The 19,852-nt window shown below is 47.0% G+C and overlaps 1 protein-coding gene across 2 annotated transcripts in view; it reads left to right on the plus strand.

The window, feature by feature from the left end:
• Positions 1-19,063, plus strand: part of LOC110512086 (bone morphogenetic protein receptor type-2-like) — a 59,949-nt gene extending 40,886 nt beyond the window's left edge. The window contains exons 8-13 of one of the 2 annotated variants that reach the window (XM_090206954.1): positions 5,243-5,403; positions 7,331-7,478; positions 8,379-8,515; positions 8,917-9,098; positions 14,715-15,922; positions 16,562-19,063. In XM_090206954.1, coding sequence (XP_090063080.1) covers positions 5,243-5,403; positions 7,331-7,478; positions 8,379-8,515; positions 8,917-9,098; positions 14,715-15,922; positions 16,562-16,776 — 2,051 coding nt within the window. In that variant the 3' untranslated portion in view covers positions 16,777-19,063. Of the gene's footprint in view, positions 1-5,242; positions 5,404-7,330; positions 7,479-7,925; positions 7,997-8,378; positions 8,516-8,916; positions 9,099-14,714; positions 15,923-16,561 lie in introns of those variants that run through there. The other variant, XM_090206955.1, reaches the window with a different exon arrangement.
• The last annotated feature ends 789 nt before the right edge of the window (positions 19,064-19,852 follow it).

A 19,852-nucleotide genomic window follows, 5' to 3' on the forward strand; every position in this document is an offset into this window, starting at 1 on the left:
CTGTGGTTCAATGTGGAGTAGTAATGTAGCCATCTTCTGGCTGTGGTTCAATGTGGAGTAGTAATGTAGCCATCCTCTGGATGTGGTTCAATGTGGAGTAGTAATGTAGCCATCCTCTGGTTGTGGTTCAATGTGGAGTAGTAATGTAGCCATCCTCTTGGTGTGGTTCAATGTAGAGTAGTAATGTAGCCATCCTCTGGCTGTGGTTCAATGTGGAATAGTAATGTAGCCATCCTCTGTGGTTCAATGTGGAGCAGTAATGTAGCCATCCTCTGGCTGGGTTTCAATGTGGAGTAGTAATGTAGCCATTGTCTGTCTGTGGTTCAATGTGAGTAGTAATGTAGCCATCCTCTGTGGTTCAATGTGTTGTAGTAATGTAGCCATCCTCTGGCTGTGGTTCAATGTGGAGTAGTAATGTAGCCATCCTCTGGCTGTGGTTCAATGTGGAGTAGTAATGTAGCCATCCTCTGGCTGTGGTTCAATGTGGAGTAGTAATGTAGCCATCCTCTGGCTGTGGTTCAATGTGGAGTAGTAATGTAGCCATCCTCTGTGGTTCAATGTGGAGTAGTAATGTGGCCATCCTCTGGCTGTGGTTCAATGTGGAGTAGTAATTTAGCCATCCTCTGGCTGTGGTTCAATGTGGAGTAGTAATGTAGCCATCCTCTAGTTGTGGTTCAATGTTGAGTAGTAATGTAGCCATCCTCTTGGTGTGGTTCAATGTAGAGTAGTAATGTAGCCATCCTCTGGCTGTGGTTCAATGTGTGGTAGTAATGTAGCCATCCTCTGGTTGTGGTTCAATGTAGAATAGTAATGTATCCATCCTCTGGTTGTGGTTCAATGTAGTAATGTAGCCATCCTCTGTGGTTCAATGTGGAGTAGTAATGTAGCTTTCCTCTGGCTGTGGTTCACTGTGGAGTACTAATGTAGCCATCCTCTGGCTTTGGTTCAATGTGGAGTAGTAATGTAGCCATCCTCTGGCTGTGGTTCAATGTGGAGTATTAATGTAGCTATCCTCTGTGGTTCAATGTGGAGTAGTAATGTAGCCATCCTCTTGGTGTGGTTCAATGTGGAGTAGTAATGTAGCCATCCTCTGGCTGTGGTTCAATGTGGAATAGTAATGTAGCCATCCTCTGGGGTTCAATGTAGAGTAGTAATGTAGCCATCCACTGTGGTTCATTGTAATGTAGCCATCCTCTGGCTGAGTTTCAATGTGGAGTAGTAATGTAGCCATCCTCTGTGGTTCAATGTAGAGTAGTAATGTAGCCATCCTCGCTGTGGTTCAATGTGGAGTAGTAATGTAGCCATCCTCTGGCTGTGGTGCAATGTGTGGTAGTAATGTAGCCATCTTCTGGTTGTGGTTCAATGTAGAATAGTAATGTATCCATCCTCTGGTTGTGGTTCAATGTAGTAATGTAGCTATCCTCTGTGGTTCAATGTGGAGTATTAATGTAGCCACCCTCTGTGGTTCAATGTGGAGTAGTAATGTGGCCATCCTCTGGCTGTGGTTCAATGTGGAGTAGTAATGTAGCCATCTTCTGGCTGTGGTTCAATGTGGAGTAGTAATGTAGCCATCCTCTGGATGTGGTTCAATGTGGAGTAGTAATGTAGCCATCCTCTGGTTGTGGTTCAATGTGGAGTAGTAATGTAGCCATCCTCTTGGTGTGGTTCAATGTAGAGTAGTAATGTAGCCATCCTCTGGCTGTGGTTCAATGTGGAATAGTAATGTAGCCATCCTCTGTGGTTCAATGTGGAGCAGTAATGTAGCCATCCTCTGGCTGGGTTTCAATGTGGAGTAGTAATGTAGCCATTGTCTGTCTGTGGTTCAATGTGAGTAGTAATGTAGCCATCCTCTGTGGTTCAATGTGTTGTAGTAATGTAGCCATCCTCTGGCTGTGGTTCAATGTGGAGTAGTAATGTAGCCATCCTCTGGCTGTGGTTCAATGTGGAGTAGTAATGTAGCCATCCTCTGGCTGTGGTTCAATGTGGAGTAGTAATGTAGCCATCCTCTGGCTGTGGTTCAATGTGGAGTAGTAATGTAGCCATCCTCTGTGGTTCAATGTGGAGTAGTAATGTGGCCATCCTCTGGCTGTGGTTCAATGTGGAGTAGTAATTTAGCCATCCTCTGGCTGTGGTTCAATGTGGAGTAGTAATGTAGCCATCCTCTAGTTGTGGTTCAATGTTGAGTAGTAATGTAGCCATCCTCTTGGTGTGGTTCAATGTAGAGTAGTAATGTAGCCATCCTCTGGCTGTGGTTCAATGTGTGGTAGTAATGTAGCCATCCTCTGGTTGTGGTTCAATGTAGAATAGTAATGTATCCATCCTCTGGTTGTGGTTCAATGTAGTAATGTAGCCATCCTCTGTGGTTCAATGTGGAGTAGTAATGTAGCTTTCCTCTGGCTGTGGTTCACTGTGGAGTACTAATGTAGCCATCCTCTGGCTTTGGTTCAATGTGGAGTAGTAATGTAGCCATCCTCTGGCTGTGGTTCAATGTGGAGTATTAATGTAGCTATCCTCTGTGGTTCAATGTGGAGTAGTAATGTAGCCATCCTCTTGGTGTGGTTCAATGTGGAGTAGTAATGTAGCCATCCTCTGGCTGTGGTTCAATGTGGAATAGTAATGTAGCCATCCTCTGGGGTTCAATGTAGAGTAGTAATGTAGCCATCCACTGTGGTTCATTGTAGAGTAGTAATGTAGCCATCCTCTGGCTGAGTTTCAATGTGGAGTAGTAATGTAGCCATCCTCTGTGGTTCAATGTAGAGTAGTAATGTAGCCATCCTCGCTGTGGTTCAATGTGGAGTAGTAATGTAGCCATCCTCTGGCTGTGGTGCAATGTGTGGTAGTAATGTAGCCATCTTCTGGTTGTGGTTCAATGTAGAATAGTAATGTATCCATCCTCTGGTTGTGGTTCAATGTAGTAATGTAGCTATCCTCTGTGGTTCAATGTGGAGTATTAATGTAGCCACCCTCTGTGGTTCAATGTGGAGTAGTAATGTGGCCATCCTCTGGCTGTGGTTCAATGTGGAGTAGTAATGTAGCCATCTTCTGGCTGTGGTTCAATGTGGAGTAGTAATGTAGCCATCCTCTGGATGTGGTTCAATGTGGAGTAGTAATGTAGCCATCCTCTGGTTGTGGTTCAATGTGGAGTAGTAATGTAGCCATCCTCTTGGTGTGGTTCAATGTAGAGTAGTAATGTAGCCATCCTCTGGCTGTGGTTCAATGTGGAATAGTAATGTAGCCATCCTCTGTGGTTCAATGTGGAGCAGTAATGTAGCCATCCTCTGGCTGGGTTTCAATGTGGAGTAGTAATGTAGCCATTGTCTGTCTGTGGTTCAATGTGAGTAGTAATGTAGCCATCCTCTGTGGTTCAATGTGTGGTAGTAATGTAGCCATCCTCTGGCTGTGGTTCAATGTGGAGTAGTAATGTAGCCATCCTCTGGCTGTGGTTCAATGTGGAGTAGTAATGTAGCCATCCTCTGGCTGTGGTTCAATGTGGAGTAGTAATGTAGCCATCCTCTGGCTGTGGTTCAATGTGGAGTAGTAATGTAGCCATCCTCTGTGGTTCAATGTGGAGTAGTAATGTGGCCATCCTCTGGCTGTGGTTCAATGTGGAGTAGTAATTTAGCCATCCTCTGGCTGTGGTTCAATGTGGAGTAGTAATGTAGCCATCCTCTAGTTGTGGTTCAATGTTGAGTAGTAATGTAGCCATCCTCTTGGTGTGGTTCAATGTAGAGTAGTAATGTAGCCATCCTCTGGCTGTGGTTCAATGTGTGGTAGTAATGTAGCCATCCTCTGGTTGTGGTTCAATGTAGAATAGTAATGTATCCATCCTCTGGTTGTGGTTCAATGTAGTAATGTAGCCATCCTCTGTGGTTCAATGTGGAGTAGTAATGTAGCCATCCTCTGGCTGTGGTTCACTGTGGAGTAGTAATGTAGCCATCCTCTGGCTTTGGTTCAATGTGGAGTAGTAATGTAGCCATCCTCTGGCTGTGGTTCAATGTGGAGTATTAATGTAGCTATCCTCTGTGGTTCAATGTGGAGTAGTAATGTAGCCATCCTCTGTGGTTCAATGTGGAGTAGTAATGTAGCCATCCTCTGGCTGTGGTTCAATGTGGAGTAGTAATGTAGCCATCCTCTGGGTTTCAATGTGGAGTAGTAATGTACCCATCCTCTGGGTTTCAATGTGGAGTAGTAATGTAGCCATCCTCTGGTTCAATGTGGAGTAGTAATGTAGCCATCCTCTGGCTGTGGCTCAATGTGGAGTAGTAATGTAGCCATCCTCTGGGTTTCAATGTGGAGTAGTAATGTAGCCATCCTCTGTGGTTCAATGTGGAGTAGTAATGTAGCCATCCTCTGGCTGTGGTTCAATGTGGAGTAGTAATGTAGCCATCCTCTGGGTTTCAATGTGGAGTAGTAATGTAGCCATCCTCTGTGGTTCAATGTGGAGTAGTAATGTAGCCATCCTCTGGCTGTGGTTCAATGTGGAGTAGTAATGTAGCCATCCTCTGGGTTTCAATGTGGAGTAGTAATGTAGCCATCCTCTGTGGTTCAATGTGGAGTAGTAATGTAGCCATCGTCTGGCTGTGGTTCAATGTGGAGTAGTAATGTACCCATCCTCTGGGTTTCAATGTGGAGTAGTAATGTAGCCATCCTCTGTGGTTCAATGTGGAGTAGTAATGTAGCCATCCTCTGTGGTTCAGTGTGGGGTAGTAATGTAGCCATCCTCTGGCTGTGGTTCAATGTGGAGTAGTAATGTAGCCATCCTCTGGCTGTGGTTCAATCACCAGTCTGCTGCTCTATTCTACAATACTATCACCAGAGTACTGCTCTGTTCTACAGGGCTCTCACTGCCCCCTAGTGGATACTGCACCAAGTCAATAGAGCTCTGCCTGTGCCCTGGTTGTCAGTAAAAACTGGTAGAGGATCAGTTCTCATCTATTATGAACCACCACGGTCCTAGTTCTAAATATTATCTTGTAACTCCTTTCTCCCTCCTCCTCCTCTCTTCCTCCCCCTCCTCTCTTCTCCCTCCCCCTCTCTTCTCCCTCCCCCTCTCTTCTCCCTCCCCCTCTCTTCTCCCTCCCCCTCTTCTCCCTCCCCCTCTTCTCCCTCCTCCTCCACCTCTCTTCCTCCCCTCCTCTATTCCTTATCATCCTCTCTTCTCCCCTCTTTCTCCTCTTTCCACCTCCTTCTCTCTCCATACCTCCTCTTCTCCCCCATCCTCTTCCACCTCGTCCTCCTCCAGACTTCTACAAGCCAGCTGTGTCTCACAGAGATCTGAACAGTCGGAACATTCTGGTGAAGAACGACGGAACGTGTGTCATCATCGACTTTGGCCTCTCCATGAAGTTGACGGGGAACCGGCCGGTACGACAGGGAGAGGAGGAGAACGCTGCCATCAGTGAGGTGAGACAATAGAACCCTTTGAAACCCATGTCATCAGTGAGGGGAGACAATAGAACCCTTTGGAACCCATGTCATCAGTGGGGGGAGACCATAGAACCCTTTGAAACCCATGTCATCAGTGGGGGGAGACCATAGAACCCTTTGGAACCCATGTCATCAGCGAGGGGAGACCATAGAACCCTTTGAAACCAATTTAATCAGTGAGGGGAGACCATAGAACCGTTTGGAACCCATGTCATCAGTGGGGGGAGACCATAGAACCCTTTGAAACCCATGTCATCAGTGAGGGGAGACCATGGAACCCATGTCATCAGTGAGGTGAGAACATAGAACCCTTTGGAACCCATGTCATCAGTGAGGGGAGACTATAGAACCCTTTGAAACCCATGTCATGAGTGAGGTGAGACCATAGAACCCTTTGAAACCAATTTAATCAGTGAGGGGAGACCATAGAACCCTTTGAAACCAATTGAAAAAGTGAGGGGAGACCATAGAACCATATGAATCATTGAGGTGAGAACATAGAACCCTTTGAAACCAATTTAATCAGTACAGTGAGACCATAGAACCCTTTGAAACCCATGTCATCAGTGAGGTGAGACCATAGAACCCTTTGAAACCAATTTAATCAGTGAGGTGAGACCATAGAACCCTTTGGAACCCATGTCATCAGTGAGGGGAAACCATAGAACCCTTTGGAACCCATGTCATCAGTGTTGTGAGACTATAGAACCCTTTGAAACCCATGTCATCAGTGAGGTGAGACCATAGAACCCTTTGGAACCCATGTCATCAGTGGGGGGAGACCATAGAACCCTTTGAAACAAATGTAATCAGTGAGGTGAGACCATAGAACCCTTTGAAACCCATGTCATCAGTGAGGTGAGACCATAGAACCCTTTGAAACCAATTTAATCAGTGAGGTGAGACCATAGAACCCTTTGGAACCCATGTCATCAGTGAGGTGAGACCATAGAACCCTTTGGAACCCATGTCATCAGTGAGGGGAGACAATATAACCCCTTGAAATCCATGTCATCAGTGAGGGGAAACCATAGAACCCTTTGGAACCCATGTCATCAGTGAGGGGAGACCATAGAACCCTTTGAATCAGTGAGGTGAGACCATAGAACCCTTTGAAACCAATTTAATCAGTTAGGTGAGACCATAGAACCCTTTGAAACCCATGTCATCAGTGAGGTGAGACCATAGAACCCTTTGAAACCAATTTAATCAGTGAGGTGAGACCATAGAACCCTTTGAAACCAATTTAATCAGTGAGGGGAGACCATAGAACCCTTTGAAACCAATTTAAGCAGTGAGGGGAGACCATAGAACCATATGAATCATTGAGGTGAGAACATAGAACCCTTTGAAACCAATTTAATCAGTGCAATGAGACCATAGAACCCTTTGAAACCCATGTCATCAGTGAGGTGAGACCATAGAACCCTTTGAAACCAATTTAATCAGTGAGGGGAGACCATAGAACCCTTTGAAACCAATTTAATCAGTGAGGTGAGACCATAGAACCCTTTGAAACCAATTTAATCAGTGAGGTGAGACCATAGAACCCTTTGAAACCAATTTAATCAGTGAGGGGAGACCATAGAACCATTTGAATCAGTGTTGTGAGACCATAGAACCCTTTGAAACCAATTTAATCAGTTAGGTGAGACCATAGAACCCTTTGAAACCAATTTAATCAGTGAGGTGAGACCATAGAACCCTTTGAAACCAATTTAATCAGTGAGGGGAGACCATAGAACCCTTTGAAACCAATTTAATCAGTGAGGTGAGACCATAGAACCCTTTGAAACCCACATCTGTCTCTCCCTTGTGGGATCTAACTTCTACTTGGCTTTGGACATTCTGGATTGGGTGGTTAGGGGTTATGTATTTCAACCCTGGTTCTGTCTCTCTTCAGGTGGGTACAGTCCGCTACATGGCCCCAGAGGTTCTGGAGGGGGCTGTGAACCTGAGGGACTGTGAGTCGGCTCTGAAGCAGGTGGACATGTACGCCCTGGGCCTCGTCTACTGGGAGACCTTCATGAGGTGTACTGACCTCTTCCCAGGTAATAACCCTGACCTCTAACCCTGGGCCTCGTCTACTGGGAGACCTTCATGAGGTGTACTGACCTCTTCCCAGGTAATAACCCTGACCTCTAACCCTGGCCCTCGTCTACTGGGAGACCTTCATGAGGTGTACTGACCTCTTCCCAGGTAATAACCCTGACCTCTAACCCTGGGCCTCGTCTACTGGGAGACTTTCATGAGGTGTACTGACCTCTTCCCAGGTAATAACCCTGACCTCTAACCCTGGGCCTCATCTACTGGGAGACCTTCATGAGGTGTACTGACCTCTTCCCAGGTAATAACCCTGACCTCTAACCCTGGGCCTCGTCTACTGGGAGACCTTCATGAGGTGTACTGACCTCTTCCCAGGTAATAACCCTGACCTCTAACCCTGGGCCTCGTCTACTGGGAGACTTTCATGAGGTGTACTGACCTCTTCCCAGGTAATAACCCTGACCTCTAACCCTGGGCCTCGTCTACTGGGAGACCTTCATGAGGTGTACTGACCTCTTCCCAGGTAATAACCCTGACCTCTAACCCTGGGCCTCATCTACTGGGAGACCTTCATGAGGTGTACTGACCTCTTCCCAGGTAATAACCCTGACCTCTAACCCTAGGCCTCTGGGAGACCTTCATGAGCCAGTTAAGAACAAATTCTTATTTACAATGACGGCCTAAACCGGATGACGCTGGGCCAATTGTGGACCGCCCTATGGGAGTCCAAGTCACGGCCGGATGTGATACAGCCTGGAATCTAACCAGGGTCTGTAGCGACGCCTCTAGCACTGAGATGCTGCGCCACTCGGGAGCCCAGAGAAACTTACTCCTGACCACAATTAGTTGTCAAATCACAGTATTGAGTTTCCACCTTAATGTTCTGGTTCCTCCTTTCTCTCCAGGAGAATCAGTCCCAGACCTCCAGGTGGCGTTCCAGGCCGAGGCAGGGAACCACCCTTCCTTTGAGGACATGCAGGTCCTGGTGTCCAGAGAGAAACAGAGACCCAAGTTCCCCGAGGCCTGGAAGGAAAACAGCCTGGTGAGACCTGTGGTGTGTGTGATATGGTATGGTGTGTGTGGTATGGTATGGTGTGGTATTGTGTGGTATGGTGTGGTGGTGTGTGGTATGGTGTGGTGTGGTGTTGTATGGTGTGGTGTAGTATGGTATGGTATGGTGTGGTGTTGTGTGGTATGGTGTTGTGTGGTATGGTGTGGTGTTGTATGGTATGGTGTTGTGTGGTATGGTGTTGTGTGGTATGGTGTGGTGTTGTGTGGTATGGTGTTGTATGGTATGGTGTGGTGTTGTATGGTATGGTGTTGTGTGGTATGGTGTTGTGTGGTATGGTGTTGTGTGGTATGGTGTTGTGTGGTATGGTGTTGTGTGGTGTGGTATGGTGTGGTGTGGTGTGGTATGTGTTAGCCTCTGTAACCTTCCCTCAGGCGGTGCGGTCCCTGAAGGAGACCATGGAGGACTGTTGGGACCAGGATGCTGAGGCCAGGCTGACCGCTCAGTGTGCAGAGGAGCGCATGGCTGAACTACTGCTGATCTGGGACCAGTCCAAGTCTGTCAGCCCTACACTCAACCCTACTGGTAGCAGCTGTACCACACTGTTCAATGATAGGTATAGACACTATACACACCCTCCACTGTACCACACTGTTCAATGATAGGTACAGACACTATACACACCCTCCACTGTACCACACTGTTCAATGATAGGTACAGACACTATACACACCCTCCACTGTACCACACTGTTCAATGATAGGTACAGACACTATACACACCCTCCACTGTACCACACTGTTCAATGATAGGTACAGACACTATACACACCCTCCACTGTAACACACTGTTCAATGATAGGTACAGACACTATACACACCCTCCACTGTAACACACTGTTCAATGATAGGTACAGACACTATACACACCCTCCACTGTACCACACTGTTCAATGATAGGTACAGACACTATACACACCCTCCACTGTACCACACTGTTCAATGATAGGTACAGACACTATACACACCCTCCACTGTACCACACTGTTCAATGATAGGTACAGACACTATACACACCCTCCACTCAACCCAGCTGTACCACTGTTCAATGATAGGTACAGACACTATACACACCCTCCACTGTACCACACTGTTCAATGATAGGTATAGACACTATACACACCCTCCACTCAACCCAGCTGTACCACTGTTCAATGATAGGTACAGACACTATACACACCCTCCACTCAACCCAGCTGTACCACTGTTCAATGATAGGTACAGACACTATACACACCCTCCACTGTACCACACTGTTCAATGATAGGTATAGACACTATACACACCCTCCACTGTACCACACTGTTCAATGATAGGTACAGACACTATACACACCCTCCACTGTACCACACTGTTCAATGATAGGTACAGACACTATACACACCCTCCACTGTAACACACTGTTCAATGATAGGTATAGACACTATACACACCCTCCACTGTACCACACTGTTCAATGATAGGTATAGACACTATACACACCCTCCACTGTACCACACTGTTCAATGATAGGTACAGACACTATACACACCCTCCACTGTACCACACTGTTCAATGATAGGTACAGACACTATACACACCCTCCACTGTACCACACTGTTCAATGATAGGTATAGACACTATACACACCCTCCACTGTACCACACTGTTCAATGATAGGTATAGACACTATACACACCCTCCACTGTACCACACTGTTCAATGATAGGTATAGACACTATACACACCCTCCACTCAATCCAGCTGTACCACACTGTTCAATGATAGGTACAGACACTATACACACCCTCCACTGTACCACACTGTTCAATGATAGGTACAGACACTATACACACCCTCCACTCAACCCAGCTGTACCACTGTTCAATGATAGGTATAGACACTATACACACCCTCCACTGTACCACACTGTTCAATGATAGGTACAGACACTATACACACCCTCCACTGTAACACACTGTTCAATGATAGGTACAGACACTATACACACCCTCCACTGTAACACACTGTTCAATGATAGGTACAGACACTATACACACCCTCCACTGTACCACACTGTTCAATGATAGGTACAGACACTATACACACCCTCCACTGTACCACACTGTTCAATGATAGGTACAGACACTATACACACCCTCCACTGTACCACACTGTTCAATGATAGGTACAGACACTATACACACCCTCCACTCAACCCAGCTGTACCACTGTTCAATGATAGGTACAGACACTATACACACCCTCCACTGTACCACACTGTTCAATGATAGGTATAGACACTATACACACCCTCCACTCAACCCAGCTGTACCACTGTTCAATGATAGGTACAGACACTATACACACCCTCCACTCAACCCAGCTGTACCACTGTTCAATGATAGGTACAGACACTATACACACCCTCCACTGTACCACACTGTTCAATGATAGGTATAGACACTATACACACCCTCCACTATACACACCCTCCACTGTACCACACTGTTCAATGATAGGTACAGACACTATACACACCCTCCACTGTAACACACTGTTCAATGATAGGTATAGACACTATACACACCCTCCACTGTACCACACTGTTCAATGATAGGTATAGACACTATACACACCCTCCACTGTACCACACTGTTCAATGATAGGTACAGACACTATACACACCCTCCACTGTACCACACTGTTCAATGATAGGTACAGACACTATACACACCCTCCACTGTACCACACTGTTCAATGATAGGTATAGACACTATACACACCCTCCACTGTACCACACTGTTCAATGATAGGTATAGACACTATACACACCCTCCACTGTACCACACTGTTCAATGATAGGTATAGACACTATACACACCCTCCACTCAATCCAGCTGTACCACACTGTTCAATGATAGGTACAGACACTATACACACCCTCCACTCAACCCAGCTGTACCACACTGTTCAATGATAGGTACAGACACTATACACACCCTCCTCTCAACCCAGCTGTACCACACTGTTCAATGATAGGTACAGACACTATACACACCCTCCACTGTACCACACTGTTCAATGATAGGTACAGACACTATACACACCCTCCTCTCAACCCAGCTGTACCACACTGTTCAATGATAGGTATAGACACTATACACACCCTCCACTGTACCACACTGTTCAATGATGGGTACAGACACTATACACACCCTCCTCTCAACCCAGCTGTACCACACTGTTCAATGATAGGTATAGACACTATACACACCCTCCACTGTACCACACTGTTCAATGATAGGTATAGACACTATACACACCCTCCACTGTACCACACTGTTCAATGATAGGTATAGACACTATACACACCCTCCACTCAATCCAGCTGTACCACACTGTTCAATGATAGGTACAGACACTATACACACCCTCCACTCAACCCAGCTGTACCACACTGTTCAATGATAGGTACAGACACTATACACACCCTCCTCTCAACCCAGCTGTACCACACTGTTCAATGATAGGTACAGACACTATACACACCCTCCACTGTACCACACTGTTCAATGATAGGTACAGACACTATACACACCCTCCTCTCAACCCAGCTGTACCACACTGTTCAATGATAGGTACAGACACTATACACACCCTCCACTGTACCACACTGTTCAATGATAGGTATAGACACTATACACACCCTCCACTGTACCACACTGTTCAATGATAGGTATAGACACTATACACACCCTCCACTGTACCACACTGTTCAATGATAGGTATAGACACTATACACACCCTCCACTGTACCACACTGTTCAATGATAGGTACAGACACTATACACACCCTCCACTGTACCACACTGTTCAATGATAGGTACAGACACTATACACACCCTCCACTGTACCACACTGTTCAATGATAGGTACAGACACTATACACACCCTCCACTCAACCCAGCTGTACCACTGTTCAATGATAGGTACAGACACTATACACACCCTCCACTGTACCACACTGTTCAATGATAGGTATAGACACTATACACACCCTCCACTCAACCCAGCTGTACCACTGTTCAATGATAGGTACAGACACTATACACACCCTCCACTCAACCCAGCTGTACCACTGTTCAATGATAGGTACAGACACTATACACACCCTCCACTGTACCACACTGTTCAATGATAGGTATAGACACTATACACACCCTCCACTGTACCACACTGTTCAATGATAGGTACAGACACTATACACACCCTCCACTGTACCACACTGTTCAATGATAGGTACAGACACTATACACACCCTCCACTGTAACACACTGTTCAATGATAGGTATAGACACTATACACACCCTCCACTGTACCACACTGTTCAATGATAGGTATAGACACTATACACACCCTCCACTGTACCACACTGTTCAATGATAGGTACAGACACTATACACACCCTCCACTGTACCACACTGTTCAATGATAGGTACAGACACTATACACACCCTCCACTGTACCACACTGTTCAATGATAGGTATAGACACTATACACACCCTCCACTGTACCACACTGTTCAATGATAGGTATAGACACTATACACACCCTCCACTGTACCACACTGTTCAATGATAGGTATAGACACTATACACACCCTCCACTCAATCCAGCTGTACCACACTGTTCAATGATAGGTACAGACACTATACACACCCTCCACTCAACCCAGCTGTACCACACTGTTCAATGATAGGTACAGACACTATACACACCCTCCTCTCAACCCAGCTGTACCACACTGTTCAATGATAGGTACAGACACTATACACACCCTCCACTGTACCACACTGTTCAATGATAGGTACAGACACTATACACACCCTCCTCTCAACCCAGCTGTACCACACTGTTCAATGATAGGTATAGACACTATACACACCCTCCACTGTACCACACTGTTCAATGATGGGTACAGACACTATACACACCCTCCTCTCAACCCAGCTGTACCACACTGTTCAATGATAGGTATAGACACTATACACACCCTCCACTGTACCACACTGTTCAATGATAGGTATAGACACTATACACACCCTCCACTGTACCACACTGTTCAATGATAGGTATAGACACTATACACACCCTCCACTCAATCCAGCTGTACCACACTGTTCAATGATAGGTACAGACACTATACACACCCTCCACTCAACCCAGCTGTACCACACTGTTCAATGATAGGTACAGACACTATACACACCCTCCTCTCAACCCAGCTGTACCACACTGTTCAATGATAGGTACAGACACTATACACACCCTCCACTGTACCACACTGTTCAATGATAGGTACAGACACTATACACACCCTCCTCTCAACCCAGCTGTACCACACTGTTCAATGATAGGTACAGACACTATACACACCCTCCACTGTACCACACTGTTCAATGATAGGTATAGACACTATACACACCCTCCACTGTACCACACTGTTCAATGATAGGTATAGACACTATACACACCCTCCACTGTACCACACTGTTCAATGATAGGTATAGACACTATACACACCCTCCACTGTACCACACTGTTCAATGATAGGTACAGACACTATACACACCCTCCACTCAACCCAGCTGTAACACACTGTTCAATGATAGGTACAGACACTATACACACCCTCCACTGTACCACACTGTTCAATGATAGGTATAGACACTATACACACCCTCCACTGTACCACACTGTTCAATGATAGGTACAGACACTATACACACCCTCCACTGTAACACACTGTTCAATGATAGGTACAGACACTATACACACCCTCCAGCTGTACCACACTGTTCAATGATGGGTACAGACACTATACACACCCTCCACTCAACCCAGCTGTAACACACTGTTCAATGATAGGTACAGACACTATACACACCCTCCACTCAACCCAGCTGTAACACTGTTCACCTGTTGTTTACTCTCTCTCTCTACATTGTTGACACACACACACACCCTAACTTTACACTCATACCTACTGCACTGCACAACGACACACACACACACCTTACACTCATACCTACTAGAACCAGCTGCACTGCACAACGACACACACACACCTTGTTGTCCTCCTTGGTGATAAGTACCTGTTGTGGTGTTAACGTGTCTGTGGCCCCAACAGAAACCGCATGGGGCCACAGTCCGGCCCCGACCCTGCCTCGTCCTACATCGAGGAGCAGGACGGCACGACCAAGAGCACACACAGCGACGCCCCCTCCGCTTTGATTGGCCGGACGAGAGATGGAGGTGTGGCTGGAGAGAGGAACAGGAACTCTATAAACTACGAGCGGCAGCAGGCGGCTCACGCCCGTCTCCCCGGCAACCCCTCCGCTGGAACCTCCTCTTCCCTCACAACCATGACCTTCATCTCAGAGTCCAGCCAGGGTCATGACCCCAACCCTAACCTCCACCTGACCCTGACCCAGGAGGATCTGGAGACCACCAAGCTGGACCCCAGGGAGGTGGATAAGAACCTGAAGGAGAGTTCTGATGAGAACCTGATGGAACACAGCCAGAAACAGTTCTGTTCTCCGGACCTGCTGAGTCCCGCCTCCTCCTCCCTGCTCTTCCCCTTCATCAAGATGGCTGCCGAGGCGTCTCCCCCCGCCGTATTCCCTCTCCCCAAGCAGCAAAACCTCCCCAAACGACCCTCCAGCCTGCTGCTCCGCACCAAGCCGCCTAAGAAAGACTCATCCTCTCTGAGGTTTAAATTCGGTCGCCGTGGCAAGTCCAACCTACGACAGGTAGAGGGCGGAGCTAAGACCAATGGCGTGTCCAACGTCACCGCCATCTCCGAGTCCCACCGGGTCAGCGCCACCAACAACCTGCTGGTCCTACGGGACCTCTCTGTGAACGGGCACGCGACCGGGTCCTTGCCAGCAGGGGGCGCCAGCAGCACGGTGGGGCTCACTCTAAGTCAGAGCACGAACCCCCAGAGCTCTGAGGACGGCCAGCTGGGGCTGATCACTGCCAGCCCAGACGAACACCAACCCCTGCTGAGCAGAGAGACAGGACAACCAGATGTCCACTCCTCTAACGCACGGCCCAACAACAACAACAACAACAGCAATGGACTGGTACTGGGGGAGGGAGAGGGGGAGAGTGATGGGGGAGGAGAGGAAGAGGAGGAGGGAGCAGGAGGAAGTACCAGTGGAGAGACCCCCTGCTCCCTGGGGGAGAGTTCTGTGTCTGGTTCCTTGTCTGGACCTGACCCCAACCCTGTCCCCATGAGAGGTGAAGCCCTACTCAGGCAGCCTAAAGGAGGCCGGCGGCCGGAGAGACCCAACTCCCTGGACCTGTCCTTCACCACCAGAGACCTGGTCTCACTGGGTGAGCAGAGCACCCTCACAGCCTGACCCTAACCCTCACAGCCTGACCCTAACCCTCACAGCCTGACCCTAACCCTTAACCCCTGACGCTAACCCTCACAGCCTGACCCTAACCCTCACAGCCTGACCCTAACCCTCACAGCCTGACCCTAACCCTTACCCCCGAACCCTCACAGCCTGACCCTAACCCTCACAGCCTGACCCTAACCCTCACAGCCTGACCCTAACCCTTACCCCCTGACGCTATCCCTCACAGCCTGACCCTAACCCTTACCCCCTGACCCGAACCCTCACAGCCTGACCCGAACCCTCACAGCCTGACCCTAACCCTCACAGCCTGACCCTAACCCTTACCCCCTGACGCTATCCCTCACAGCCTGACCCTAACCCTTACCCCCTGACCCGAACCCTCACAGCCTGACCCGAACCCTCACAGCCTGACCCTAACCCTCACAGCCTGACCCTAACCCTTACCCCCTGACGCTATCCCTCACAGCCTGACCCTAACCCTTACCCACTGACCCGAACCCTCACAGCCTGACCCTAACCTGTTGAGCCTGACCCTAACCCTCACAGCCTGACCCTGACCCCCTGACCTTAACCCTTACCCCCTGACCTTAACCCTGTGTTTGTGTTCCAGGGGAGGCCTTGGTCCAGAACCAGGGAACAGGGGAGAAGATTAAGAAGCGTGTGAAGACACCGTACTCCCTGAAGCGCTGGCGACCCGCCACCTGGGTCATCACCACAGATACCAGGGGGTCAGAGGTGAACAACAACAGGGGAGAAGGTCAGGCCCGGCCCAAGTCCAGCTCCGCTGTCTATCTGACCTCTGAACCCAGCGACACCCGCCTCTGAACTCTGACCTTCAGAGGGACAACACAGACAGTAGTGTTGTTATGACAGCAGGAGGAAGCAGTGTTGTAACAGCAGTTGGTTGTGTCCCGTCTCTCTCGCTTTGTGTCATTTTGATGACATTGCTTTAAGTTGAATCCAGCTATGCAGCAATCTCTTCCTTGTGGTTTCATTTGTCTATGTGTATAATGGGGTCTTCTCCAGTTGAAATCTCTGTGACCATGAGGGAGGCTGCTCTGGTGCCTTTCAACAGTCATAGTATTTGCTCTGTCTTTCAGCACCATAAGGACTTTGCTCCAGACATGACTGACTCTGGTCTTAAAGACACAATTATCCACTTTCACTTGTTTCATGCTCTGTTCATTTTTGATTTTGTATCATGATTTAAACTGTGCAATAGGATACAGCTTTTAGGTGCTTTCATTATGTTTTTAACACTTCTGTTTTTTCTTGTTTAAATGTTTTTATATAATCTCTGTGTTGCACTTGGACATGGACACCAACTCAATATTTTATTCAGTCTGTAAACCCTCTCCTTAAATCGAACAACTGAAGTACTACCCACAGTTGTAATGTCAGTGGGCTTGCTCTGTTTACTGGGACTCTGGGACTACAATCACCAGACAGGACTGGGGGATACTACAATCCCCTGACAGGACTGGGGGGGACTACAATCACTAGACAGGACTGGGGGGGGACTACAATCACCTGACAGGACTGGGGGGGACTACAATAACCAGAGAGGACTGGGGGGGACTACAATCACCAGAGAGGACTGGGGGGGACTACAATCACCAGACAGGACTGGGGGGGGACTACAATCACCAGACAGGACTGGGGGGACTACAATCACCAGACAGGACTGGGGGGGACTACAATCACCAGACAGGACTGGGGGGTACTACAATCACCAGACAGGACTGGGGGGGACTACAATCACTAGACATGACTGTGGGGGACTACAATCACCTGACAGGACTGGGGGGGACTACAATCACCAGACAGGACTGGGGGGACTACAATCACCAGACAGGACTGGGGGGGACTACAATCACCAGACAGGACTGGGGGATACTACAATCACCAGACAGGACTGGGGGGGACTACAATCACCTGACAGGACTGGGGGATACTACAATCACCAGACAGGACTGGGGGATACTACAATCACCAGACAGGACTGGTGGAAACTACAATCACCAGACAGGACTGGGGGAAACTACAATCACCAGACAGGACTGGGGGATACTATAATCACCTGACAGGACTGGGGGATACTACAATCACCAGACAGGACTGGGGGGGACTACAATCACCTGACAGGACTGGGGGATACTACAATCACCAGACAGGACTGGGGGATACTACAATCACCAGACAGGACTGGTGGAAACTACAATCACCAGACAGGACTGGGGGATACTATAATCACCTGACAGAACTGGGGGGACTACAATCACCAGACATGACTGGGGGATACTACAATCACCAGACAGGACTGGGGGACTACAATCATCTGACAGGACTGGGGGACAACAATCACCAGACAGGACTGGGGGATACTACAATCACCTGACAGGACTGGGGGGACTACAATCACCAGACATGACTGGGGGACAACAATCACCTGACAGGACTGGGGGGGAATACAATCACCAGACAGGACTGGGGGATACTACAATCACCAGACAGGACTGGGGGAAACTACAATCACCAGAAAACACTGGGATTCTGGGACTACAATCACCAGAGAACACTGGGATTCTGGGACTACAATCAAGAGAAGCAGGATGCATCTGTTCAGAAATGGACGAACAGCAACAACAACACCTCTCTTTCAACAGAGAAACTCTGATTCCCACAATTCTGTCTGCTCGGAATCCAACTCTTTTTAAAGCAAACCTTCTGAATCATGCTGGAACTGTTTTCCCTGTCTTGTGAATCTGTACCATGTGGACTATGGATGTGTTGGCGTGTGTTTGCAACGTGTGTGGGGCTGGGCTGCGTGTTGTAGCTACATGCCAGCAGACGCAGGATGCAGTGGATCTAGGCCGTGCAGGACCTGAAGTCTGTGTCAGGGACTGTCGGTTTTAGTGCTGCTTCAGAGAGGATCAAATTAGCTTTCTGTTTTGGTATCTTGCATTTGGATGAGAAATATATGTTTGTGTATTGCAACAACAACAACAAAAAACGTACCTATGCTCTGTAAGGGTTAACTCTGACCTGCCATGTTAATATGATGAACACTACAGGTTTGACAAAACAAAAACATTTTAATAAATGTATAAAACACAGTGGTATAGTTATTATGAACTCAGGGTTAGATAATAAATATATAAAACACAGTTATTATGAACTCAGGGTTAGATAATAAATATATAAAACACAGTGGTATAGTTATTATGAACTCAGGGTTAGATAATAAATATATAAAACACAGTTATTATGAACTCAGGGTTAGATAATAAATATATAAAACACAGTTATTATGAACTCAGGGTTAGGTAATAAATATATAAAACACAGTTATTATGAACTCAGGGTTAGGTAATAAATATATAAAACACAGTGGTATAGTTATTATGAACTCAGGGTTAGGTAATAAATATATAAAACACAGTTATTATGAACTCAGGGTTAGATAATAAATATATAAAACACAGTGGTATAGTTATTATGAACTCAGGGTTAGATAATAAATATATAAAACACAGTGGTATAGTTATTATGAACTCAGGGTTAGGTAATAAATATATAAAACACAGTTATTATGAACTCAGGGTTAGGTAATAAATATATAAAACACAGTTATTATGAACTCAGGGTTAGATAATAAATATATAAAACACAGTTATTATGAACTCAGGGTTAGGTAATAAATATATAAAACACAGTGGTATAGTTATTATGAACTCAGGGTTAGATAATAAATATATAAAACACAGTTATTATGAACTCAGGGTTAGGTAATAAATATATAAAACACAGTGATATAGTTATTATGAACTCAGGGTTAGGTAATAAATATATAAAACACAGTTATTATGAACTCAGGGTTAGGTAATAAATATATAAAACA

This window comes from Oncorhynchus mykiss, chromosome 18, assembly GCF_057628025.1.
Source record: "Oncorhynchus mykiss isolate SJ-2025 chromosome 18, ASM5762802v1, whole genome shotgun sequence".
Classification (NCBI taxonomy): domain Eukaryota; kingdom Metazoa; phylum Chordata; class Actinopteri; order Salmoniformes; family Salmonidae; genus Oncorhynchus; species Oncorhynchus mykiss.